This window comes from Pleuronectes platessa, chromosome 18 (assembly GCF_947347685.1).
Source record: "Pleuronectes platessa chromosome 18, fPlePla1.1, whole genome shotgun sequence".
Taxonomy (NCBI): Eukaryota; Metazoa; Chordata; class Actinopteri; order Pleuronectiformes; family Pleuronectidae; genus Pleuronectes; species Pleuronectes platessa.
This window is the reverse complement of record NC_070643.1, coordinates 7385110-7412174: the sequence shown is the minus strand read 5'-3', so window position 1 is coordinate 7412174 and position 27065 is coordinate 7385110. Positions and strand designations below refer to the sequence as shown.

General features: G+C 43.8%; 2 protein-coding genes across 2 annotated transcripts; one reads left to right on the top strand and one right to left on the bottom strand.

Annotated features, from left to right (window-relative positions):
• Positions 1-9315: 9315 nt before the first annotated feature.
• Positions 9316-21947, bottom strand: ube2ql1 (ubiquitin-conjugating enzyme E2Q family-like 1). Its single transcript, XM_053447341.1, has 3 exons — positions 21741-21947; positions 20438-21352; positions 9316-12752 (listed from the first exon to the last, which is right to left on the bottom strand). The coding sequence occupies exons 2-3, from the start codon at positions 21122-21124 to the stop codon at positions 12621-12623; spliced, it is 819 nt and encodes a 272-aa protein (XP_053303316.1). The 5' UTR covers positions 21125-21352; positions 21741-21947; the 3' UTR covers positions 9316-12620.
• A 2223-nt stretch (positions 21948-24170) lies between these two features.
• On the top strand, positions 24171-26853 carry med10 (mediator complex subunit 10). Its single transcript, XM_053446588.1, has 4 exons — positions 24171-24431; positions 24519-24602; positions 25078-25180; positions 26031-26853. The coding sequence occupies exons 1-4, from the start codon at positions 24310-24312 to the stop codon at positions 26124-26126; spliced, it is 405 nt and encodes a 134-aa protein (XP_053302563.1). The 5' UTR covers positions 24171-24309; the 3' UTR covers positions 26127-26853.
• The last annotated feature ends 212 nt before the right edge of the window (positions 26854-27065 follow it).

Sequence of the window (27065 nt, the reverse complement as noted above, 5' to 3'; positions counted from 1 at the left end):
TCCATGGTCTCATTCAGAGGAATTCCCAGCATGACTTGAGGGGCCCTGAAACCAAAAATCTGGAAATTCTTTCCAGTTTCCAATTCGGAGACCCGAGTAGCCATGCCAAAATCAATCAGCTTCACCTTTAAGGGCTGTCGCTGATGATCCACCAACATTATATTGTTTGGTTTAATGTCTTGAAGTAGGAAAGCAAGGAAAAAAACTATAGAAAAATAATATCCTGAACATTTTGATAGATCAAGGGTTAAAATCGGTTGATGTAAGCAGGAGTAGTTAGAATCAGCATTTTTTATAAATTGTTGCGACAATGGCACCTGGGGGAGTGTCACACCCAGGAAATTACTGAAGCTAATGGTTAATCAGCAAGGTCACACTGGTTCATCAGATACCACTGGGCGAGAGACTGTTTCAGTTTAAGAGGGAAATTAATTAAAAATAACAAAAAAACGATCCAACCGAAACTGAAGAAAATGTCAAAAACCAGAAACAATTAACCTAATAATATAGAACTATAGCACTTAGGCAGAGTGATGAAGACGGCGGCAGGGAATCAAAATGGGCAGGGTCCATAAACTAACCTCCCGTGACACTGCACACCAACAAACAAAAGAGATCTAGAGGAAAACACCACCACCAGAGATAGGGTTACCGCCTTAGGCTCACGGCACCTGCTCAACCAGGAGAAAAGAGTTCAAAACTCAGGTTAGGAGCCCTGAGGGAACTGGTAGGCCTGGCATAGCAACGTTATCGACTAATTGCTAGTCCAACCTTCGGGACTGTCAACATTTTGAGCTTCAGAGGCCCGGCTCAGCAACTGGTTGAGGCCCCTGAGATCCAGCATCTCTTTTGAGGAGGAGGAAGTAGTGGGAATAAAACCCGGCCCAGTGATTCTTTGGCTCTCCTTCCCTAATGGCTCCTTCCATTAGGTGGGTGGAAATCTTTGCTCGTAACTTCTTCCAGTGACTCGGGTCTGTCTCCAACAAGGCCGTCACTGATCTCGTATTGGTTGATACCAACCAGGTGTCCACGCCCAGCTCTGCGGCAGCCAAGCTATACCAGACAAGTCCAGAGGCTGACGACAAGCCCTCAGAGAAACAGCTCAGTGCAGCAGTGGGTGACTAGGAGGAGGAGTAGGTGGAGGAAGAAGAAAGCGCACCAGTGTCAAGACAGAAAGAGAGCAGAACAGAGCAGGGAGAGACTGGACATGCTTTTTCTCTTCTGGGGAAAATGTTAAAAATGTTATATGTTTTTGTCATTTGGAAATATTTAAAGTAATCATTTGGTAAGGAAGAAGTATGAAATGTGTCAAATTCAGTGTTCAGAACATTGTTTAATTGTTTTTCAAAGTGTTAATCATCAAAGTATTAACAACAAAAGAGAAAAAATATAAAACAAGAACTTAATGAAAAATGAACAATTATTAAATACTCTGTTAAACAGTATGCATTTTCAGCTGAGCTGGGAGGGGCTGCCACAACTCAAACCCTGGTATCCTCTAGGAATGGGGGGGAAAACAAGAACATATATTTATTGGTTTCATACGGGGGGGGGGGGGGGGGGGGGGTATATGGGGGGGAGGACCAACCTCACCCCAGAGCATGTTGACCAGCTCTTGTTTTTAGAATCTAAACATATCCAAGCCTTCATGCAAACAAGAGTGAAGCATAGCCTACTTTTTGTTTATTTCAAAGTTTATATTTAAGTAAACTTTTATTCATTCTATTTAATTTATCTTTTATTTATTGTTTAAAAGTAGCCTATGTGACATACATTTCTTAATCTGTCAGTTTGTGTGCAGTTGACAGGGACTATACAATAATTTATTTTCTCTATTGGCTGCCCGGCAGTCATTAAGTTAATGTTAATATTTTAAATAAAACTTGTAAAGCTCTAAGTGAATTTGACTTTGCTGTATTTGAAGGTAGGATTCAACGGTTTTCCATGGTCCAGTATTTAAAAAAAAAATCGCAAGAAATCGTTATATCGAATGGCAATACCCACAGAATTGCATTTCATATCGTATCGCCACCTAAGTATCGTGATTGTATCGTATCGGGAGGTCCCTGCCGATTTCCGTCCCTAGTTTCCTCTTTCAGTGGGACATCATCTGCATCGTCTGGGTTTGCAGGGCCGACGCAATCGACTGCTACAATGTCAGAAAGATATTTTCAGAAAGAGTCAGCAATAATGAATTATAAAAATAACATGTTAAATAAAGAGGAAAACACTTATAAACACTTCTGCAAACGTCAGCCTGTCGATCCATGAGAAGAACCTGAATTGGATTTTCTGGTTTCATCACCATCACAACCCACAGGGAAGCAGGTCCATGCAGTCTCTTTTATTTTTCCAGTTGTCCTGTTTTACCTATGTCAACATTTTTAAATTACAGTAAAAGACAAACCGGTATGGTGGATCAGCAGTAGACGCTTACAAGTTCATGTAAAAGCTCCATCGTGCCTGTTCAGTGTCAGACCAGAATCCCAACCAAAAGAATAACACCTCTGTTCTATGTGTAGAAGGGATTATAGGAGAGGAAGAGGGCTGCACAGGAAAGAACAGGGTGTGCCAGGGAAAAGAATAACGGAAGCTGGGATGGAGGGGTGAAAGGTAAGGGTCCTGGAGAGCTGTGGGATTAATCAGGGAAGGAGAGATGGATGAGGTTGATGAGGAGAGAGACGGAGTGTTAGTTGGAGTTGGAGACAGCGAGGGTGGGGGGGTGGGGGGCGAGGGGCAGCGGGTACAAAGCTTTATTTAGTGCATGCCTTCAGGTGTTGCCTAGTAACAAAAAAGGAAACAGATCGAGGCAAGAGAGCCGCCGAGCAAATCTCCCTTTATCTTTTATTCCCTCTTTCTTTCTCCTCTCTTGGCCTCAGCCTCGTCCAAAAATCCGAACACGGGCACGGACGCACAAAAAAAACCTTTCTTAGTTCCTTCCTCCCTCACACATGGCAAGAAAAAAAAAAACGCCGTCCCTCATTAACAGTCAGGATAGCTGCCGTCCTCATGTCAGGAATACGATGAGGAAAGGAGAGTGAGGAGAGGAAGGAGGAGAGAAAAGGACTGGGAAATCCGCCGGTTGGGGAAAAAAAAAAATCCATCAAGGTTGTTGCCATAGTATTTACCGCTCTGTTACTCTTCCTGCCTCGTATTGCTCTTGCTCTGTGAAAGGCTAGTTTCAGCTGGATGTTCTGTGTTCTGACGACACAGCGAACATCCAACGTGCACGCCGGCTTTTAATGAGTCGGATTTATATCCGGCGTCTTACCGGAGAGCTTATAAACCGGTAAAGAAGGCAGCTCGATAAAGTGTTCACTGTGCTGTTCAAGGTTAGATTGAGGGCACTCTAGGTGGGAGTGTGTGTGTTTGCGTGTGTGTAATCGACCCACTTACCCACAGCCTCGTTCAAAAACCCATCAGCTAACATATCAGGTGTAAAATAGACCGTGGAGAGGAATATAATCGCTTTGCATCCCCTTTGTTTCCATTGTGACATTTTTCCATTGTGATGTTAGGTGTCTTGATTGAAAAGCTGAATGTATCCTCCTCAGTCTATGCAGAGGAAAATGGCCTCACTGTTGTGGCTAATGATCCAAGGACATGTCAAAGGCCTAACCTGCCAATGACTGGGTAGTATCTCTCCCCTGTCCTTTTATATCCAAGTGAGCACATTACATCCGCGGGTGTTTGCAAGTGTTAGTGTGTGACCACTGTCTGCTGCTCATGTTCATGCATGCATGTCTTGGCCGGGGGAAGGGTGTGCTCTGCATTTTAACATCCCGTCCCTCGCTACCGCAATCACTCAAGCTTTTCTCAAGCTCCTCTCTCCTCCTGTTCTTTAATTTCCCCTTGCACTCGCCAGCTTTTTGCTTCGCTGTCCTCTGAGAGGACGGATCACCTTGCATCAATCCCAAGACACAAGGCCCTAAAACAGTAACTTTATTGAATTAAAAGCTTACTAAGCGCATCCTACCTTCAAAGAACTCATCGAGAATCAATGCTGCAACTGTGGCCAGTGGACATCAGAATTGATTGAATCAAGGCCAACCCCACTGTACATGCGCACACACAAGGTGAGTCAAATTATCCCCAAAAAGCTGTCTGGCTTGACAGAGGGCTGGCTTAGGGTGAAAGCACTGGTGGGGTCTAAAAATAAAATTTTCCCACATGCACTGTGCCATATAAAATATTTATAGCGAGTCCCTGTCTGCTAAGAATGGCAAAGATGGTAGAGAGTGAGGGAGAGACAGGGGAAGTGGCTGCCAAAGCTCGATGAAGCCTCTCTCACAGCGCCGGAGCTTACATAAGAGCTGAAAGAGAGGAGAACAGGGCTTCACGCTCGCTATCTGTATTTAACACACACACAGACACACACGCATGCACGCACGCACGCACGCACACACACACACACAAACACTAACACACACACACACACACACACACACACACACACACAATCAAACAGTGACAGAGTGACAGAAAAAAAAACATAATGATAGAGAGAGAGAGAGGATTGATTATATTATTTAATTTTCTTTCTCCAGGAATCTATAATAAGTCCAGTTTTATACAATGTATACAGATAGATATAAGTAGAAACAATACAAACTGCACAATATGCAATATGTTGGTTTTGGTTTTTGGAAAGTTTTATTCACTGAAGTTAATACATATTTCTTTGATAATTGACAATTTGTTATAATAACTTGTTTGATGTCTGTTGATTGCAACATTTATCTATCTATCTATCTATCTATCTATCTATCTATCTATCTATTTATCTATCTATCTATCTATCTATCTATCTATCTGACTACAAGTTGAGGAAGAACATAACATTTTCACTCAATCTGCATAATTACTAAATAATATACAACACATACAGTCAAATAAATTAAAAACTGTAATACTGCAGTAAGATGCTTAGTTTTAAGAAGAAAAGCATCGTCCGCTATGACAGTGTTTACTTTGGGTATCAGTTGATTTCAGCCACATTAAATTGATTTCCCTACAATTTAAAATTGTTAAAATCTCTGCACATATCGTATGATGTGAATCAGTACGAATTCAAACCAGAAGCTAATTGTACAGCATTCCTTTAAACAAACCTGTCCATCCTTTATCGATACTACTTTGCCTTTAAGGGTCGCTGTGGGGCTTCAGCCAATCCCAGCTGCCAAGAAGGTGATTGATATGAGTATTTGTGGAGGAATGGAGAAGAGCACATTGGAAGCAGATCTGGATAAACGGAAGGTTTGAGAGGGTGTGAGCCTTGGGCCTCTTCAAGCACCCTTCTTATGGTTTATTGGTTTAGTTGTTGATCTATTTCTTTGAAGGATTATACGTGTGTATAGAAGGAAATGTACCATCAATCAGTACCATGAGGTGGACATGGCTTACACAACATATTCACACAGGGTGGCCAGCTGGCTCAGTAAATGACACACAGTGACACCGATGGGCATCAGCAGCTACTGAGTGTTGACAAAGCAACACTTACTGTGATTGCTGCAAGCGGCCTCCATTCTTGAACCGCTTTAAGTGCCCTCCTCTAATTTATATGGCAGATGTTTGCTCATGAAACAAAATCAATTTTTGATGGCCCCATTTATTCACACACTCACAAACACGCACGCACACGCCGAACACATACACACACACTCACACACAGTCCGTTGTATCCATACATCTTTGCAAGGAAAACAAATGTATTATTTAATATCATATTTCTGAGTGAGACACCAGCGAATACTGGGCCTGGATGAATAATGCATGCGGCCTGTATAGAACGAAATCCAGTGTCCCTCACTCTGCTTCATCTCATCCCACACTGGAGCTGCATGGCATCACTTATGCACATTATTTCTCATCCTGCTGTGGAGTCGAGGGATCCATCGGCTCCTGCTCCGACACTTTCCCAAACAGCATCATTGTGCAGCATGCCATCCTGTGGGAATTAACATGATCACCAGATAATAAATAATGTGTGATCCATACATCATTGATGCAACAGCACCTCCAGCACTTCATGCATTTGAAATGACAGCTATATACATCATGGATTTCCTTATATGAGACGAAGGATGGGGGGGGAGGGGGGGGGGGGGGGGGTAGATCTATAATTCAACACAGCCTTTTTGACGGCTTCTCCCCAGAGATCTCTGCCCTCTTGGTTTTTCTTCTCTGACCCCTTTAAGAGCTCTTCCTGCCTCCACCGATGCTCTTGACATTAACACTGTCACCAATTCAACAGCAAGTCTTTCTGTGTGTGTGATAGTTCGATATATATATGTGTGGCTAATGGTGTGTGTGTGTGTGTGTGTGTGTGGGCTCTGATTTCAGCGTGTCCCCCGGCCAACTCTTGACATGGCTGATCTCATCCAGAGACATTCGGGGAAATAGGAGACTCACATATTACATCTAATAACATCTAATCTAGATCAAGGGGCGTCCTTAGGCCTGTTTTAGGGGGGCTGAAGGTGTAGCTTGAATTTTTTTTAACTTGTGTACAGATTAAACAACCAAACAAGGTTAACTTGCTTTTGACCCTTAGTCTGAATCCATCCATCCATTGTCTATACCGCTTATCCTTTGAGGGTATACGGTATCTCTGCTGAAATTGGGTGGGAGGCAGGGTACAACTTGTACAGGTCCCAAAATATGGAAACAAAAACTGCTATTCACACTTCACACCTACGGCCAATTGAGAGTCTCCAATTTACCTTAACCAATCTGAATGTTTTTGGACTGCGGGAGGACGCTGGAGAAAATCCAAGCAGACACGGGGAGAACATGCTGCTCCACACAGAGAAACCCTGTAAACCATTGTAGACCTTCTTGCTGCGAGGTGATGATGCTAACCACTTCAGCTGCTTTGAGAGGCACTGAACTCCTCAGAATTAATAAGGGGCTACGTGTGAGAATGCAAATGTCCGAGTGAGAGCCTCCGGACTTCCTCCCGAGTTTCTCCTGCCAGGCCTCTGGTAAAAACTATGGTAGAATGTCTGAATGAGCCGATGTGAGAACACAGCAGGAGATCTTTAGCAGGATTCACCATGAGCTAGTGTGTGTTCATGGTGTTTGCAACATGTCAGACAGACGCATATCAGAAAATACACAACACAAATATCTCAGGGGGGGGGGGGGGGGGGGGGGGGGTCACCTTCCTTTTGCTCATCTTCCTCTCGGTTAGCTCTCTCATTTCACTCTGCCTCCGCCTTTGTCCCTTCACCATTGTCTGTTGTCCTGGATGTGTTCTGTGCCAGAGTATCCTTCAGGGGATTGATTCTTGCTGTGTCATTTGAATAATGAATGTGTTTGTCTGTTGCTTGCACTCGAGCACGAGCGCTCCAAACACGTGCCCATACACACACTCAACTTTTTGCCTTGCACCCCCCCCCCCCCCGTCTGCTCACTGTGTGAACTAATCAGATCATTATGAGTCTTTGCTTGCCCCGTGTCCTCACAGTATCGGGCATGGTGTCATCACTAACTCGCTCGCCCTCTCGGATCCATACCTCGCTCTGTCTCTCCGCGGCCCTAATGAGCAGGGAGAAACATCAAGTAGACAAAAACATGAGTGCTCAGGGATCAATTAATTGGGTTAAGTCAGCAATGGTGAACGCATTGTGTTTGTGTGTGGTGGGCGGGTATGTTGTGCAGCTCAGCAGATATGAGTGTTACCTACCACCTGCTGCAGCTGCTGACAAAGGTTAAATTTGGCATTAAAAGTTTGTTCCTATTGTGTCCGTGTAAGTTTCCACGACCCCACTTCAGTCAAACCTAAACGTGATGGTTTCACAGTCCGGTTGTGTCAAGTTAATTTCCAAAGGGGATTTGTGGACAGATTTTGATCAACTTTGAACAAACAGAGCTAACGTTCATTTTGTCGTATTTCCAAGTGGTACTTCAGTCCAGGTGCTTTGTCGTCAGGTTTTCTCTTGTCGTAAATGCCCTGTACACATATGCAGGTGTTGGTTATGTGATGACTGCCCCTGCTCAGATTGGAGGTGGTCGGAATTTCCTCAGATTTACATGATGTCACCATGTACCAATGAGGAGGATGAAGGTGTCATCCGTCCTGTCCGAACAGACGCAACTACAGGAGGAGAGCGGGGGCGGTGTCAGGGAAGTGTCTCCCACTATATCTGTCAGTACACACAGTCCTGTCAAGATGTCTGCTCAGGTAAACTGAAATCGCTCTGCATGTCTTGTTAATAATATAGTGTAGATCGCAGTGATACTACATCATCGTAGCTGTTTCATCATTCTCATTGATTATAACATTTTAATCACCTATTTGGCAGGAATCAACATGTTGAAAACTACTTCCTCGTTGACCCATACTGTCGACACTAATTCTCTATGAAGCTACTTTCGGGCGTCCAATGAAGTCTAGGCCTTTTCCTCACATTATGCCCGGGGGGGGGGGGGGCTGTATGTGAGAACGCAAACGTCTGAGTCAGTTGCTCCGTACGTTCTCCTGACACTTTCTTGCCAGCCCGTGGGTAAAATATCTGGAAGAACCTGAATCAAACCCATATGAGAATACAACTGAGCATTTCTCAGGATTTAAAAGAGGTGCCATATACGTAGAAGAAGCTGAAGAAGACGTCACACGCCAGTGTTGATGTGCTGTAAACAAAAACACTGTACGGGCTTCTCCTGCCTCCTCCACTCTACAGACACCATCTCTCACCTCAATGTTTTGGGAATCGTCCTGTTACTGTGTGGACATCTAACCCAGACAGGCTCCTGGTGCATTCTTCATAAGGCAAACTCCTGAAAATGTCTGGACCCATTTTTCTGGAGTTCATGTCTGAAAACCGCTCGAGTGAGAGGAAAAGTAACACAACCAATGTCAGTTATAAACCGTCACTGCAGAGAAACCTACACACATGCTAAAGCGTGTGTTCATCCTGATTGGCGTTATGGGGATTTGCATTTTGTCTCTATAAGGACGGAAAGTCTCCAAAATGTGACTGTGTAGACAGATGTGGGTCCTCACAACATGAGTAATATGGACTGCGATAACACACACACAGGGAACACTGTTTCCATCAAGCAGGAGACCGTCTGATGAACACAAAAGAGAAGGCGATGGATGATTCCAGTGTGTCCTCACTGAGGATGTAAGGCCTGTAGTAAATCAAAGTGGGACAATACCGGGGCCAGGCAGAGGACACAGCAGCCCGAAGTGGGTCATTGAAATATATGCATGTGACGAGGGGAGGGGGGGGCTCAGAAACGTCCCTGGTGTGACATCATAGGTCATAATGCCGATATGAAAGAAAACCACCACATAAGCAGAGATTGAATAAGCTGTAACTTTTATTGCACATTCCTGTTTGGTCTTGCAACGACCTTTCACCTTCTGAACTTTTAAGACCACTGTCTCGACCAAACACTCAAGTAGCGGGACGATGTGGCCCGGAATTACTGATCACAGGTCAGATTCCCTTCACAAGTTAGATTTGAAGCATAGGGAGGTCACACTGATCCCAAATGTGAGACTGCAGGGGAACTTTAAGTCCAGATCTTTGTGTTGGCTGCACAACACATTACTGTCTACAGCAGGACCAATTGGGAAGAGACAGTAGTGACATCATGGTGGGGACTGGGAAGTGTTTAAGGATGCTTAGGAATTCTCTTGATTCCTCTGTAATGAACTGCCAATGAAGGAAATACTCTTATTTAAAATTTTGAGACTTTGCAACCATCTGTCCTTCTTTACTCCCCCAAATCCCCCCCAAAAATAAACGTACCTTCCCCCTTCACACAAATACAAAGGCTATCATTCATAGTACGTTATTTTTTCTTCTTGTTTTCTTGTGACAATACCTGCAACATGCTTCAAATCTTCATTTTGGCAAACCACAAATAAATTATAACACAAACATTCATAACACAATGTGACATTTTCAGGACGCTTAGAAAGAAAAAGAATATACATACAGTACAGAACCCCCCCTCCCCAAAAAAATAGACCAAGAAAAGAAAAGCATTTGCATTTTTGTTTTTTTTACCATATTTTTTCTTGCTTTTCTTGAAAAAAGATATACAGTAGCTAGCTACCAATCACATAGCACATGCAGATATAATACAACATAATCAGTTCACCCAGTTAGTGTCTGCAAACTACCTATCTAAACTATATCACAAAATGATTCTCTTGAAACCAGCAAACACTGAGCCTTTGAGATATTTTGTCTTAATAATAATTCAGTTTACAGTTTCCCTCCGCTGACGAGCTGAGAGATCACTATACGATCGACCCTGAAATTACTAGCCAAATTCAAAGAGGACTAACGCTTTCGCACATGATAACATACCAGATGGTGCGTTGTTGCTTTTTTTTCTCTTTTTGTCATGGTGGTTGGAGCGTAACGCACATATTTGCTCACACATGCACTCACACACAGACAGACATTTCTTATCGATCACAGACGCGAGACAAGGGGGGCTTTGAGAGGCAGTGTAACCCGATTCTGAGCGTGACTTGGCTTCAGCTCAGCGGTTCTAAAATCCTGGTTTGTACCTGCGGGAAGCTGCCCTGCTACCCTACCCCGACTCCCCCTCGCTTCACTCCCATTCTGCCGCCTCCTACTTCCCCCAAAGAAACAGGGCAGGAGCGGAAAGTGAGAAAATGTCATCGCAGAGGCAGGAGGTTTGACATCATCCGTCCTTCTGCTCTCGCTGCTCTCCTCTAATGACGCCCTGCTGAAATGTCAGACCAATTAGCAGCTTTCCCTCTGACATTTAACTGGCAGACAGCAAAACAAACACACGAGGAGCCTGCTGGACTGGACGGACAGGCAGCCTGCGAGTAGAAAGGCGCCCTATTGATTGAGACTGACGTCGCTGCAGCCATAGAGTTGATATAAGATATTAATGAAGTCCTTTTACAGGTTGGAACTCAGGAACAGTGTGTCTCCTAAGTAACCACAGCCGGAAGAACAAATAATATCTGTCTTTGGCCATTTCGTGAGCTGCCTGACATTTCCGAGAAGCAGTGATCAAAACTCCCACAACAGCCTCCTCTCTAATTTTTCCCTCTCTTTCAGCAGACATCAACTGGTGGGCAGTGAAGCGTCCACTCAATTAAAGCACCGCTTCATCCACGGCAGCACTCAAGCTCCCCCCCACCCGTCTTCATTTCTAGGTGTTACCGCCGCCGTTAAGGCCACAGGTGGAAGCAACAAGCGTGTGCGAAAAATGTGTGTACGTGTGTGCGCGTCTGCAGCAATGCTAAAGCCTATTTTCAACTGACCTTCAGTTCTCTACATGTATCCAAAACAAAGGGGTGTGCACGTAGATATTCGCTCACAACCACACACATGTGTACAGTAGTAATATTCAGGAGCGGACATCAACAGTGGAACAAGACGGTGACAGGTCATAAAAAAAAGCACAAAAAAACAGCACTCCTTTTAGGCCTTAGTGTTATTCACAGTAAATCATATTTTTATGTATATACAAACACACACACACATAATTAGGCCTGGCATTTAGCTGTACCATCTGGTATCTAAATCATGGGAATTACAGTCTTCTTCCTGTCCTACACACACACACACACACTCAATAACATGAGAGTAGAGAGAGAGGGACTGACTGTCATTTTATTTATCATATATAGTCTCTGCATAAAGCAACATGTGACTTTGTTTCCTCCGTTAGAAATCAATATCCATATACGCAACAGTGAGCTCTAAATTTAGCCACAAAGAGACGGAGAGAAAGAAAGAGAAACAAAGCGAATGAGCCAGCTAAAGAAAGAGAAAGGGAGAGAGAGAGAGAGAGCACAGCTCCATGTAAATTACAATCGTCATGTTGCATTGAACTGTGAGCAACGGCACAGTCGAAAGAAAAGGGGAAGTGAAGGAGTGAATGAGTATAAACGTGCGCTGCCCGTCTATTAAACATTAACAGCTTCATTTACATGTAAATGACCCGTCAGCTACACAGGGAGAGACGGTGGCCAGTGAAGCCAGCTCATCGAGAGAGAGAGAGAGGAGAGAGGGGAGCGAGGGATGGAAAGAGAGGAGAGGATGGGATGGTTAGAGGAAGAGCGGAGAGGGGGATGAGCCTCCTTCATTAAGTAGTCTTTCACATGGGTGGAAAAGTCCACACAGTTCGATTTGTCGAGTGCACGTGCATGGGTGTGCGCTGAAAAACAACTAAACGAGAAATCCAACAACAGTAACGGGCACCCAAATGCACTTGCACACTCTCCCAGCGGTTGTCTGATCGAGTGACACACACACACAGACACACACACAAACACACACAACTCCCTCTCAGGCCTTCCCAAATTGGGGGAAAGAATCTCTCTGAGCGAGAAGGAGGCTAATGAAAGTCACTTCTTGGTGATGTGATGACTGTGTGTCTCCTCTCTGAGGGTTTGGTGGTGATGGAGGATAAAACCAAAACAGCAAGGAAAAACAGCACAGACCCACGAGACCGAAAAAAAGAAAAAGGAAAAAATCTCTGGAGTAAAACAGCAAAAGGTAAAGATGAGAGATTGTTGAGTTAGCGTGGTGTGTCGTTTTGCGTGTCGGAGCTAGCTGGGTTTGTCCGGCTAGCACGGGGGGGTCAGGGGGTCGGCGGTTGGACACTCAGCCGTCGGACACGGGCGGAGACACCCAGCCGTATTTCTCGTGGGTCTTCACCAGGGACTTGAAGGTGGCCTCGGCTTCCTTACGGCTGAACGCTTTCTTGGACTTTCCTGCTTTCCTACATATACGTCCCTGCGAGGAGAGAGCGATACAGAGAGAAAGAGAGAAGAAGGGAGAGGGAGGGAAATGTAAGGTTAGTTCATGTGAAAAGACAAAAAACAGGAGCCATTAAACTGTCCGCCTGCAGGACAATTACAAAGGAAAGTCTTAAGGGGGTCTACACTATACTATTGTATATCAGACTGAGACACAGACAGGTGCTGATCTCTAACTAGTAATAATGAAAATAATTTTCAATAATAAGATTCCCTCTTTTTCTAGTCTTTGTGCTAAGCTACGCTAACTGCCTCTTGGATGTGGCCTCATTAATGGATTAACATGAAAGAGGTATCAACCTTCTCTGGAAATAACCATCATGTTAAACTGCTCTTTTAAAGGATCTGCTTGTGCTACTATTCAGCGTGTCTTAAGCCATAGATGAATTGAATCCTAAAATACACCAAATACACACATTTTGTATCTCAACAAAAGTTCTATCCCTGGCAGTGTGGAGAAAGATTTTAAGATAACATTTAGATGGTCTTGTGGGGAGACAGAAGTGGTAACAGGCAATCAAATATGATGTGAAATCAATATAAAAAATGTCCACCAAAGAAGATTTTTACATATAATACATTTGTCTAGCTGTCAGTCGAAAGAACATGGACGAAATGAATATATTTTAAACAAATTGGACAAACAAACATATTCTGAGCCATGGAACATTAGATGAGATGTTGTTGATCCAAGCCAAGGATCTTTGCCATTTTGTAATGAAGATATTTATCTGGTAGCCATAGGTATGAGACTAACGGGGATAGAGGCTTTCTTTAAAGCTGACAAAATGTGTCTGAATTTAGGTTATTAAAGCCACAGCAGACGATTACTTTCATGACTGACTGATCTGCCGGTTATTCATTATTTGGACAGTAAAATCGACTTAACTGATCACATTTACCTGAAGCCAATGGTGAAGTAGTTGTCTTGTTTGTGGGCTTGTTTGACCCTCCCTTCAGCGCTTGTTTATACTCACGCTGAGTCTGACTCACAATTTATTAAAAATGTATTGTTTACGCTCAGGGACAATAACAATTTCACGCCACTCTTCACGCAAGTCTCTGCAACACTTGTCTTTGGAGAGTGAGCAAAATTACTTCGATCTTCCCATCTCCGGGCCGTGTCAACATTTACCATAAAGGTCAGAATATGGGCGCACTCCTAATAAAGGGTCAGCTGGTGTGATCACGTAGATATGAATGACATTATATCCCTGACATGGCAATGAGTGGTAAAAACTACAGCTACATGAAATTAATTTTTTTTACGGGTCTCCTCAGAAGAATAATGAAATAGTGAAAATGTAGGAAAGAGCAAATGTCAAAATATAATTTGTCTGACCTGGATATGCATCGTCAGATCAAATGGAAAATATGGTTTCCATGTTCACAATAATCAGCTCTTGTCTGGATGAAAATAGTTTCATGTCTTTTCAGGCAAAAAATAGAAGGACAGAGACTCAGCCCACATGTGCAAATGTATGAAGCAGAGGTCCCCCCCCCCCCCCCCCCCCCCCCCCTTCTGCTTCCTCTGTCCCCCGCCCCCCGCAGGGGAGATGTTGAAAGGACAAGTGGTCTAAACACAGGTTGATCAACATGAGATCAATGTTTAAGGGCTTTTAAGATGTCAGGTTCAATACCTCCTTCACTACATAGAGCAACACCGAGATGAGAGGAGAGCAGAAGCAAGTCATCCGCTCAATGATGGAAAGCTTGGGAATATGACAGAAAATGTATATGTGAGCCTGTAGCCCTCTTGTGCTCAGCGGAAAAAAAAGCATCTCAGAGCACCGTGACATATGACTTGGACCTCTTTTGCCCAGGCACCACCTTGCTGAAACCCTTCCTCTTTTCAAACAATGGGGCTAATAATAAACCTAGGATGGGGGGGGAGATGGAGACAAGAGGTGTGGGTGTTGCCTGTGACGATAAAGCTGCTTATTCCGCTGTTGGCAGGGGGGGCTGTCTTCCCTGAAGAGGAGCGCGTGGGAGGATGAATAGAAATAGGAACAACTGTCTTAGTGTTGAAAGGGGAAGATATAGAGCCATGACAAAGAAATGATTCGTGTGAGTGTGAAATGCATCGTTTTAGGTGTAAAAACCACTTCCGAAACACAGGAACACACACACAGGGATGGTTGCAGCGAAAACCTCAAACTGCACAGTGACGCTCTGTCAGCTGATCATGTACCGCAGCTTCAGACTGCGCTGTGGTTTGACTCACAACACTCTACCTCGCAGCTGCCTGATATGTCAGGACTGTGGTTGTTTGTACGCACTCTGTAACATCGCAGCTTTTCATTCTGGCCGACTGTCTAGGCAGAGAGAAAATGGCAGCTTGGACACTCCGCTGGCGCTCCGGTGAAAGCAATACTAATTAAGTTCATTCAGATGACAAGCTCTTTCTGCATTCTGCAGTGCAGCACAGATAAAACACCCCTATCATCATTATACATCCACAGCCTGAATCCTTCATACGTCATGCTCCTGCCCTGATTTGAAACTGAGAAACACCGGATACATAGAACTGTTTTCCACACCTGAAAGACCTGCAGGGGTTAGCCACTGTTATGTGCTGATGATCAACTTTCTGATCAGTTTTATTCCCTGGCTAAATCCTTACTGGTAGATTTTCAATTAAAAACAGCGTTTTCAAAAAAAAAAGTCTATGTCCACCCAAGCGTTTTGGCTCTGCATCCGTTTGAATCCCCGTCCACACTAACACGCCTAAAAGGCAGATCACATGACTATGCACGTTCCACTGTAAACAGGAAGGTACGGTAACGGGAATTGTAGCAGATAAAAAGTTGTGTCCTTGTAAAATGGTGAATTTAACTACACAACAGGGGCCAAAGGTGGATTTCAGGACTAGAGTTTTGCACTGTGTGATTCTCCATGCGATGAAATACAGGATATAAAGCTGACTGCTACATCTTCAGTCCTGTCACATCTGATGGGAGATCAGTATGGCCCGTTACGTACTTGCTTGGCTATTTTGAGTCAGTTGTGATGCAGGGGATGAAGGGAGATGAGGTGACAACGTTGAATGATCTGGAGATTAGGGTTACAGTTTCCATTCCTGTAGCAACACATGGCCTCGTTTCACGGCAGAGGCTTAGCGACGCTCAAACTCTCCGTCACTTTGTCTCTGTGTCTCTCAGACAGACACTCTAAGGAGCTCCTCCTGTTGTCCCCCCCCCCCCCCCCCCCGAGTATCTTAAACAACACTTAAATCCAACTTTGCTACAACAGTCCACCATGATGAATCATTCAGTCTCGTATTGAGTTTGACAGAAGAGAACCTTCAAATGGAGGCAGAGGATTGAGAGGCAGCACAATATGGCTGATCTCACTGCCAGTGTGGAAACAACAACAGGAGATTTGAAGTCGATTTTTTTTGCTGGAAAACAAACAAAAGCAACTTTCCCTGTGTGTGGGATTTTTTGATTTAGCTTGTTCTGAAAATCTGAATGCATGTCTCCATACGTGGCTCACACAGAGACATTAAATGCATCGCCTTGAGGACGCACTTTCTGTTTGTCTCTCCTACAAAGCCACATTAAACGACAACCTTCTCTTTTTTCAAACACCTGATCCACCCATCCTTTAAAGTGGAAAACAAACAGAGCGGGTGACACCGAAGCAGCGCTGCCTGAAACCTGCTCAGCCTCTCTGTGCAGCCAGACGTCTGCGATACGGACAACCCAGGCTGACAAACAAAGACAGTGCACCGGATGGAGACTGTCACAAGCTGCTGCGTATGTTTTCAATTCACATGCATCTTCATTATCGATGCATATCTTTGCATCCTGCCGCGTGGAAGCTGTCACCACCTCAAGATGGCGGCCGCTGTCTCGAATTGATGTTGTTGTAGCGATTGGCTGGCCGTGGTTAAAGAGGTGTGATTACCACGGTGATCGATGGCAGGGATGAATACACCCTCAGCTGAACATAGTGCTGCCATTAAACCAATTGCTGCGAGCATCGTGTACTCGTCCTCACACACAATAGCCGGCAAGTTCTCATTGGCTTGTTCTCTATGGAGAGCGTGCGTGTGTAAGAACAACATTAGATGAAGAAACAGATATAGACTAGGACCTGAGATTAAGAGAGAGTGTGTGTGTGTGTGTGTGTGTGTGTGTGTGAAAGTAAAATCTGTTTCTGAATGTGTTAATTGATGAACAAGCTCACTTGAATAGGGGACATTGAGCATTAATTAACAGCATTTTGCTCCAGTCATCCACCAGAACAGACAGGTATGAGGCTTCCAAAGGTGGAGAGAGAAAGTCAAAATATCTGCTCGGGAGGAAAGAACAGATAAACAAAAGTGTGTGCATGCATGCATGCGTGTGTGTGTGTGTGTGTGTGTGTGTTGTGGTCCAGTTTAGCAAGGGCCCCCAGGCTTATACAGTGCCATGTCAGTGTTTGTCTATTTCAGCTAAGCTTGCTCGTGGAGAGGGATGCACTTGTGTAAAGTGGCTGCTGGGTAATCGTGTGAATGTGAATCCGTCAATGGGCTGACCGGGACGGCCCCGTTGCATGTCGGGAAGCAGCTCCGGGGGCAGAGGGGATTGCGTAACGCAGACATGTGCTTAAAGGGGCCTTGATAAACAAACAGGGATTGATGTCATCATCATCATCATCATCATCACCCTCATCAGATCAGTCAGAGGAGTAGCCCCATGGGTATTGATAGCACTGATGGTGAGGTCATTAAAGGGTAATGCCACGTCATCCGTCCTGCTTCAATCACAGCAAACAGGAGGCTTTAAAGGGGCACTCCACTTATTTACCAAAAGAAATGTATTCATTGCAACAACAACCTCTGGATCCAGTTGTTTAACCTCATGAGATCATGATGTGAGTGGAGGCAATGGAAATCCGCTCTTATTTTCCCTTTTTCCGGATCCTATGGATCCTATTGATCTAGGATTGCAAATAATCATTATTTGGTTATCCATTAATCTGCCAAATATATTTTCATTGTTTTGTCTATAAAATGCCAGAAAACTGTTTGGAAAGAGTCACACAACCATCGTGTGACTGCTCAAGAAGATATTACTACACCATCTGGAGGAAATAGTTGTCGGCTACTATATTAAGGTTAAAAATCTTGTATAGGGTGTCTATTTTGGCACTTGAGTTAATCTAAAGCTATATTTGATGAAAATGTCATATGTTGTGATAAATTAATTATAAAATCGAGTTGAATTACCGAGCTATTATTTTTGAAAAGTTGTGAATTTAGGTCAGAGGTTTATGACAATGCTTAACAGACCTCTGAAATATTCTACATGTAAGGCATGATAAATCATTCAAACTTATATATAAGCCACACACGTGAACAGTTATGAAGCAAATCCAAAACATTGACTATAAACCCGTCAATGTAGATAAACTAGGATTAACACCAAGTTCTCTAACTTCTCTCTGCATCATAGACCCCATAATGATGAGGAAAAGTTCTGAAGTGGCTCCGGGAGCATTAACAGAAAGAACAACTCCGAACAGGCCGGTTTGCAAAACGCACTGAACTGGTTATTTAAGCTGGTAATTTTAGCTCCAATGATGTACTTTCTAAACACTGTTGTACAAATAACAAAACAAAAACTTGGATCAATTTCCTAATATGCTCACAATACAACGATCCTATATAAAACCTGCTGCATATACTAGAGCTCTATTTTACCACCTGCACAGCACTATGGGGGTAAATTCACTGCCATACATATTCACTGTGGCTTTTAAACGTATATGTACAGGCCAGGTGGCTGGTGGATCTGTTTGACTCCAATCAAACCTCATAGGGGTTAGGGGTCTGGATGGGACCTCATCTCAGCCACTGTCATTGTGCGTGTGTGTGTTTCCACACATCTGCAGGTCGGGCACTCCTAGCTCTGTTGACTCACATCACCACTCTGTGACAGCATGCATCCTCTCACACTAAAAATAGAGATGATGTTTCTAAACATGCCCCAACGCTATTGTCACCGGGACCCGGCGGCAAGGACGGATAAATATATTCTGTGTGTTTAGGTTTATATATAGTTCTGTGTGTGTGCCGTGTTTGTCCGGATGCATGAGAGACAGACAAGCGCATCTCTAAAAAGAATTAGGACACGGGATGCATGCAATCGCCTGTGTCGACACACACGTCCACAAAAGCGGGGGAAAAAGCGATGCGCACACACACAGGAATAATTAATCAATAGTTTCCATTGGCGAAGGAAGACACTTCTCTATAATTAGGGAGCACTGCAGTGCTCATCTCCTCAAGCAGCAAATCAAAATAATAGACACACACACACACACACACACACTTTCCTCTATCTCTGTTTCTCTCTCTCACTCTGGCTCTGGGTACAGCTCCTGCATAACCTATCCTGGTAACAGATTCCTTAATGGCCACAAATGATTCGGGAACAACATTAAATTAATTCACAAAGCACTAAGGTTTGGGGGGTTGGGCAGGAGAATCCAGTGACAGCTTACATAAGGTCTCCTGCCTCAGTCGTGTCACAGTGCTGACGTCAAAAGGCGGAGAGAGAGTGGGGTGAACGAAGCAGCCTCCACAGACGGGATGAAGGGAAATGACATGAAAGTGAGCGTTTAGAAAGCACATGAGAAAACCTCCTCTCTGGGTGTCAATACAGAAAACTTGTCAGAGTTAAATGATTATTGCCTGGAGTGCATTTAGAAAATGCATTTCAATTGGAATTACAGGACTGCTGCTGCTGCTGCTGCTGCTGCTGCAGTGCACTGACAATGTGAAAAACAGATTTGACAGGATTACATAATCCACTCTGTCTAAATCCCTGTATGAGGACTGCTGGTAGGTAGGCTACCTGCTGTCCCTATTCATCCATCCCCCTATCCACACATCACGCTTTTGCATGCGTTGAATACATGTCCTCTTGAATCTGATGCTATTGTGGCACTGCAATACAGCCTGCATTGGGGACTTTTCCGTTTGCACGGCGGCGGGCCTCTGCTGTCAGAGGAAACTGATTTATGTAGGCGATAAAAAGGAGAGCAAGGCGAGACTGCAGAGAAGAGCTGGCACCAGGGAGATACTGAGCGTTGCACTGCATGAAATGGCCGCCGTAAAGTCACATAAAGATTAATAATATTCACAATCGTGGCTTTGCTCATGGCAGAGGGGAGGGGGTGGGGGGAGGCGGCTACAGTGCAGCCCCCACAGCTGTGATAGGAAATGCTATAAATAGACCACAGGTACAGAATCTAGACAAATTCGACCAAATAATCTCTGTTTGTGATGATAATTACCCTTGAGAATAAAAAAGTAGAACAAATGTTACTATTCGGTTGGTTCCAGGATATAACAGATAACCCAACTAGCGTCCAAAATGGCTATTGACACAGAGCTTATGATTGACTTCCATTAAAAACAGATGATATTACCTAGGACAAGACTTTTCCTACTGAATTTCAAGAGATAGTGGTTTCAAATATCACGTGAGACTAAAAGCCGTGCCATGGTGGACGGATTTTGTGTGCGTAAAATACACGTTATATACGCATGACGCACGGATGCCTGATGGAATTGCACTTATCCAGTGCCTGTAATGGCTGAAATGAAAGGTAACACAGATGATGGACATTGGTTGGTGATATTCCAAGCAAGGACCCGACCCCCCTCACCTGTCCTTTTACGAGGCTGGCCGCAAACTGCCTCATGACCGCCTCCACCGTGTAGGCGCTGGACCATCCGCGGGGGGTCAACAGCTCCATGCAAATGGCCCCGCCGTCCAGCACGTAGCCGTTCTCCAACCGGGGCGTCAGGACCCGCATGAACGGCGGCGAGAAGGGGAAATTGTCGGGGAAGGTGACGTTGAGCAGTATGAACTCGGTGCACGTCTCCTTCATGTCCTGCCACAGCGCCGAGTCCTTGTCCACCTGGTGCAGCTTGACGTTCCAGTCGTACAGGTTGTCCTCCACCAGCTCCACCGTGATGAAGTTGTCCCCTAGCCTCCGGATCTCCTGCAGCTCCTTCATCAGCCTCCGCGTCCGGACCTGGGTGCAGTGTGGCCGCTGAGGCGCCAGCGGTGCTATCGAGGAGGCGCTGGTCGCTTTGCTGCCGCCTCCCCCCGTCTGCAGCTTCTCCTTCGCATCCTTGCCCTGCTTATCCTTGCCGTGCTGGTCCAGCTTCCTCGCCTTGATCTCGGGCGTGCTCAGGATGTTGGCTTCGTTGGCGGTCTGACAGTGCTTGTTGGCGTTGTTCTTCTGGTTCCCCTTGGTCCCCTTTAACGAGCCCTGGTGGTGCTTGGGGTCCTCGGTGTCTCGGTCGTGCAGACGGATCAGACCGATCTTCCGCAGTAGGGTGGCCATAATTTTTTTATGGATCTATATCTCTCCGCCGATCCCCCCGCACAGGGGCGATGTTCACCCGTTCGAGTCGCTTCCCTGCTCGCAGAGACGACCTTTCTCGACGGTGATTATTAACCTTGCTGTAGCGCAATCCCCCCCCCTCCGTGCACTGCAGCCTCGGGATGAGCTCGAACCAGTGGGAGCCTTTTTGCGTCTGTCTCAGTGCAGCATCATCTTGACGCGGCTCGACTGGAATGAAAACAGCAACACAAAAAAAAGTGTTAGTTTTGGATCAATGTTCGCTTACAGGCAGCACAGAAAACTAAATGGAAGATGGGCTGTTCTGCACCGACACCGACACTGTGACTGCGGTTGTCCACTGATAGGACGATGCGTTACGCAGAAGCACTGAGGTGATCTTACAAATGCATTGTCAATGGACGACACCGTGTTATCAAAGGAAACCCATAAAAGGAACAAGATATGCTACACCCCAGGGCATTAATAGCGTAATAACGTAATGATGGAGGAGGTGTCCTTGTCATATAAACAGCAAAGTAGATTCCCGTTGACGCGTCTTCTCCTGCCCACACAGACCCAGCGCTGCAGCAGGAACCCGACAGCTGCCCGTACCTACCGTATAGAGGCGTACAATCCAGCGCGTAAAAATGTCCGTGTTACGTCCCGTTATCCCACTGTGTGATCAGATCAATAAAATAGCAGCCACTGCAGCAGAAGGTAAAGGCGAAATGGCTCCACCATCCAGGAGAGCTGCAGTGTGGAGGAGGTGGAGGAGGAGAGGAGCCTTTGACTGTGTGTGCAGCTGCCGCAGCTCCGGCTTAAATGCAGCCCAGGACGAGTCAGTCCCCCGGTGAGGCAATTCACTGCCTGTGCGTTAACACCGGGGCAAGAGCATCCGGGGCCTTTCGAAATAAAAGCCTCAGAGGAGCGGGATTCCAAGCACCAACATGGGCACATTTAGGCCTAACGAAAATAAATATCGGCTATACCAATATTATTAGATAGACAGACAGATGGATAAATGGATGGACGGATGAACAAAGAGATGGATAAATATATATAAATATATATCTATCGATGGACAGATAAATGGATCGATGGTTCGACAGATAGATAGATAGATAGATAGATAGATAGATATTACATTACAATAAAGCCCATAAGAAATCAGGTCAGCTATTTCACATTCTCGTCTTTTCCAATAAAGGCATATATGTATATATATATATATATATATATATATATATATATATATATGACCCCAATACCCAGAGAACTAACCTAATTCTGTGATGCAAGCGTGATATGTTAAGAGCCGTTCAGAAGCTTTCAAACAAAGACTTACTGTGACAGAAATTGCGTTATTTTCTATTCAATAGTCCGTAAATCATCTCTTTAATGCTGGTAGTTATGTTTATTCTGAAGGGTCATTATTCACTTCCTTTTGGTTTTATCAGGCTAACTTTACCTAGCTTGACGTCCCTGAAAGACCAGTGGCCTGTCAGTGTGATGCATGAGGAATCTAACCTCAACGTGTGACACAGGCACACACATTCACTTTCACATTCAGCGACTTCTGTCAGCTCATGTGTGTCTGAGCCTAAACTCTAGACAGACAATTAGAAAATGCAGGGAGTTCAGTCCTTTACCCAAATGACTGAATGACTGAATGTGTTGAATTATTCAAATATCAGAGTTAATACATTCGTAGGTCAATAATAATAATAATAATAATAATAATAACTGTATAACTGTATAAGTGCTCCACAAACAAATACATGGCAAAAAAATGAATTATAATAAAAGTTATTCAATTCAGTTCAATTTTAAAGGCCAAATCATTAAATAATAAAGTTAAGACCTTACTATTTATAGAGAAACCCAACAGATCCAACAATGAGCAGCACTTTGTCGACTGTGGAGAGATAAATCTCCCTTATTAACTGGAAGAAACCTCTAGCTGAACCAGAAACTTAGATAGTATCATAAATAGTAGATTGTCTAAAAATTACAGTCCCTAAATATAAATACGTATAACATTCAGCATGTGATTAAGAAGTGCCAACTGAATTTATGGGAATGATTCCATTTCTTCTTGTTCTTATTTTGATTGGATCAACACAGCTTGTAGAAAAGTGAATACTGACATAACAATAACATTATGGATGCAACTCTGTGACTGAGACAGTTCAATGATAAATGAGCAACACAAAAACTGGCCGCACAATGTGAAGAGTAAAGTTAAAAATCACCATTGACACAATCCTCCCAAAACACATGTTTTTTTAATATGGGCTAAACCAATCAAATTCGATTGTAATGAATGGATTAGATGATGATACATTTTGTAAATAATTAATACAAAATAATAGTAGGAATTTATGTTACCATTTGAAAAACTGTCCAGGGACGACAACTGAAATTAGCCTAATGAGCTAACTATGACCCATTCACAATCAATTTAGCTGTTGATTAATGAGCATTTCCCTCTCAAATAAACACATAAATGACAATAAATGACATGACTACAGTGCAATGAGGTCTGTGCTATTCATTTCAGAGTTTATTAGAATGATGACATCGCTAGCAGGTATTTAGCATATGCTCAAATTGTATTTGAAACATCCCCTGAATGGAAAGCACATTTGTCATGATTACTATCACACACAGCGATATTATATGTGTGACACATGCTGGCTTTAAAAAAACATTGTACTTTTTCCGGTGAGTTGATTTCCATGGTAGAAATCTGTAACTGATGTGGTGCATATTTGCATTGCAAAATATACAGTATATTTGCAGTGTTATTTAAATGAACTGGCATTATTGTGATTATAAGATATTATATGACAGGCTGTCAAGTCCCCGTTGCATCATCACAAGATATCCACAGTGAATATAGCAGAAGAAAATGGGCTCAGCCTATTCTACACTCTTCACAAAGGAGCCTCCGCTCACCCAGCACCACGACACTTTGTTGCGCCATACGACCACCTCTCATTGGTTGTTACCCAGGCAGTAGAGCAGTACTCGCCGTTGATTGGATGTTCCGTTGCCGCAAAGCACTTCAGTGTTGTGGTTGTCGTGTTGTCAGCGGCTAACAGCGAATATCCGAGCAGGATAATTCTTCCCATCGGAGAGAAATCACTGTTCATTCATTACTTTGTTTGTGAGGCTTAATCAAAATGGCGGAGAAATTTGACAACCTGGAGGAGCACCTGGAGAAATTCATCGAGAATATCCGCCAGCTGGGAATCATCGTCAGCGACTTCCAGCCCAGCAGCCAGGCAGGACTCAACCAGAAGCTGTGAGTCATGTAGTCCCCGAGCTGCTCGAAGCGGCACCACGCCGTAAAGAAAGCATCTGTTGATCTCTTCCCCCCTTTTCTCTCCAGAAACTTCGTGATCTCTGGGCTCCAGGACATCGAGAAGTGCCGCCAGCAGCTCCATGAGATCAACGTCCCGCTGGAGGTCTTCGAGTGAGTCCCTGGTGTTTTAGTGTCTGGTTCTTTCCGCCTCCATAATCCATGGCGACTTGCTTATTTACCATTCTGTTTTAGTCTTTCATTGCCGAATCACCTACATAAACACTCTGTCGTTTTGAGACAATACCTTTCGTTTTTGTATTCGCGACAAACCAAACCTCATTCAAAAATCGTATGATTTATATTTTCATCCGCTCCCCCAAAAATCTGGTGAAGTTCCACGCCTCGTTTTGATCAGTTTCTTGGTTTGTTGCAGTCAGTTTATTATTCGGCATACACATATTACAAAAATAACATTTGCAGCTGGCATAATTCGTTACCACTTGTTGTTGCTGCTCCTCCTGCTGCACTGCATGTCGTTGGCTGAGTTGGTTCAGATAAACTCGTTTGCTGTGGAATGTGTCTAGGCCAACCTACCACATACAAACATCTGTGCTTCAGCTGGGATTATGCCTCTTTGTGTTTGTAGATACATTGACCAAGGTCGAAACCCTCAGCTGTACACCAAGGAATGTCTGGAGAGAGCCTTGGCCCGGAACGAGCAGGTCAAAGGAAAGATCGACACTATGACGGTAAGCGATGATGCCAGGGTCTTACAATCCCTGCCAATGGCGCTATAAGATTAAACATAACCTTTAGACATTTCCCTGATTTACTTCTCCTGAGCACGTGTAGGAGTTTGAGAGTAGATAGAGAACTTCCATTTCAAGGATCGTCCAAATACACAAAGAGCAATGTCAGGGTTTCCCTTAGGTTTCACACAATCTGGTACCATGGTCATGATAATATTTATGAAAACACAACAGGTTCTTCTCATCTTTCGATTTGAGCTCATGTGTTACGAGTATTTCAAGAATTCACTCCAGCAGCCTGTAGAAAACTTCTGCTGGAAAAACTACACAAAACTATTTTAATGCTGATTCTCACTTGTAACACCCACTAGCTGGCAACATAATAGGTTTAATATGCAACACTGTAAAAGACTGGAGTTAAACTGGTACTCGTTCCAAAAGAATATTGGTTAGAACGAATGAATATGTATCTTGGCCTGAAATAGGAGAAATTCCTCACATTCTTTACAGGAGAAAGTATATTGTATCATCGCTATTATGTTATCATCTCTCTGCAAAGCTGTGAAAAACTCTTCATGCACTGCACCATAGTCTGGTAATGATTATTAAAGTGTCCTTGCTCATTGATAATAAGTCCTTTTTAGCAGCTCTGCTCCACGAAACATTTAATTTATACATCAATCTTATATTCTAAATTTTTTTGCATTTTGGCTCAAGCTAGATTTATCCTAGGCCTTACAGATCTAACCTACAGTTACTATGGTATAACTATACGCAAGTTGAACTGTTGTCAGAGTAAAAGTGGCAATCGTAAACTAACCCCAGTTGTCTGATTTTTCTCTGATAACAGAAATTCAAGAGCCTTCTTATCTCAGAGCTCAGCAAGGTTTTTCCAGAGGATATGTCCAAGTATAAGGCTATACATGGAGAGGACGCCCCCTCCTAGTGACTCCTGCAGCGTGACCCCTGACCTTCAACCTGTGACCCTCAAAATGAAAGCCTGGGGGGTGTTTGACCAAGTGGGAGCCTCTGTGTGTGTGTGTGCCAGCAGAATATGAAAACACCCACTTATCATTTTTTATGAATGGTGTGACCCTGAAGGAGAAGCTTTTATTCCCTGACTCAGCCAATCCTTTCTCATCTTTTAAGTTATATTAAACTTCATTTAAAGGAATAGGAACCAATAGAAAGTATATGCGAGATCTAGAGCGGAGAAACATTACATTTTTTTCTGTGCTGAGTTGTTCTGTTGCCAGGAGACATTTGTTTTGTTTTACCTCTCTGTTGATGCATTGACGTTGAGTTTGCAGCAGAACATTCTTACAGCTCCCAACTGTAGGGACAAAAAATGTTACGAGCTGCATGCAACCTCTGTGATTCTACATCAACAAATTGACTCCATCAGCTGTACATACATTGTGTTTATACTCCTACACTTAAACCTTTTGTAATGCTTCCTCATCATCATGCAACATGCATTCGTACCATGCACATATACTTCATAGCATTTTGTATCAAGCTCAGGTTTCTAAAGGCCATGATAACTGAATGCAAATGTTATTTGATGGTACCTCTGTGCCTGATCACTTGAGATGGTCAGAAATGAGTCCACTCTTTATTTGTGACCTGTTTGTATTATAATGTTTGTTAATAAATGATCCTTGTTGGAATAATGTTGGGTTTTGTCTGTTTTGCAATAGTGAAAATGCAAGTTGAATCAAATATGTTCCAAGCAGGATGGTTGTGTGCTTTAAAATCATATAATGTATTCTAAACTACTAGTACAGTACCATCTCTACAACAGAATTAGATCTCCTCAAACAGTTCTTCAAAATACAATAATTCATTATGGTTTGTGTGCAGAGCAGTTTTTTATATTCTGGTG

Excerpts from the sequence above, each read along its gene's own strand:
- ube2ql1 (XM_053447341.1), bottom strand. The coding sequence starts at position 21,124 with ATGGCCACCCTACTGCGGAAGATCGGTCTGATCCGTCTGCACGACCGA. Across the intron at positions 12,753-20,437 it reads CCAGCCTCGTAAAAGGACAG|GGACGTATATGTAGGAAAGC; the intron begins GTGAGGGGGGTC and ends CTCTCCTCGCAG.
- med10 (XM_053446588.1), top strand. The coding sequence starts at position 24,310 with ATGGCGGAGAAATTTGACAACCTGGAGGAGCACCTGGAGAAATTCATC. Across the intron at positions 24,432-24,518 it reads GCAGGACTCAACCAGAAGCT|AAACTTCGTGATCTCTGGGC; the intron begins GTGAGTCATGTA and ends TTTTCTCTCCAG. Across the intron at positions 25,181-26,030 it reads GAAAGATCGACACTATGACG|AAATTCAAGAGCCTTCTTAT; the intron begins GTAAGCGATGAT and ends CTCTGATAACAG.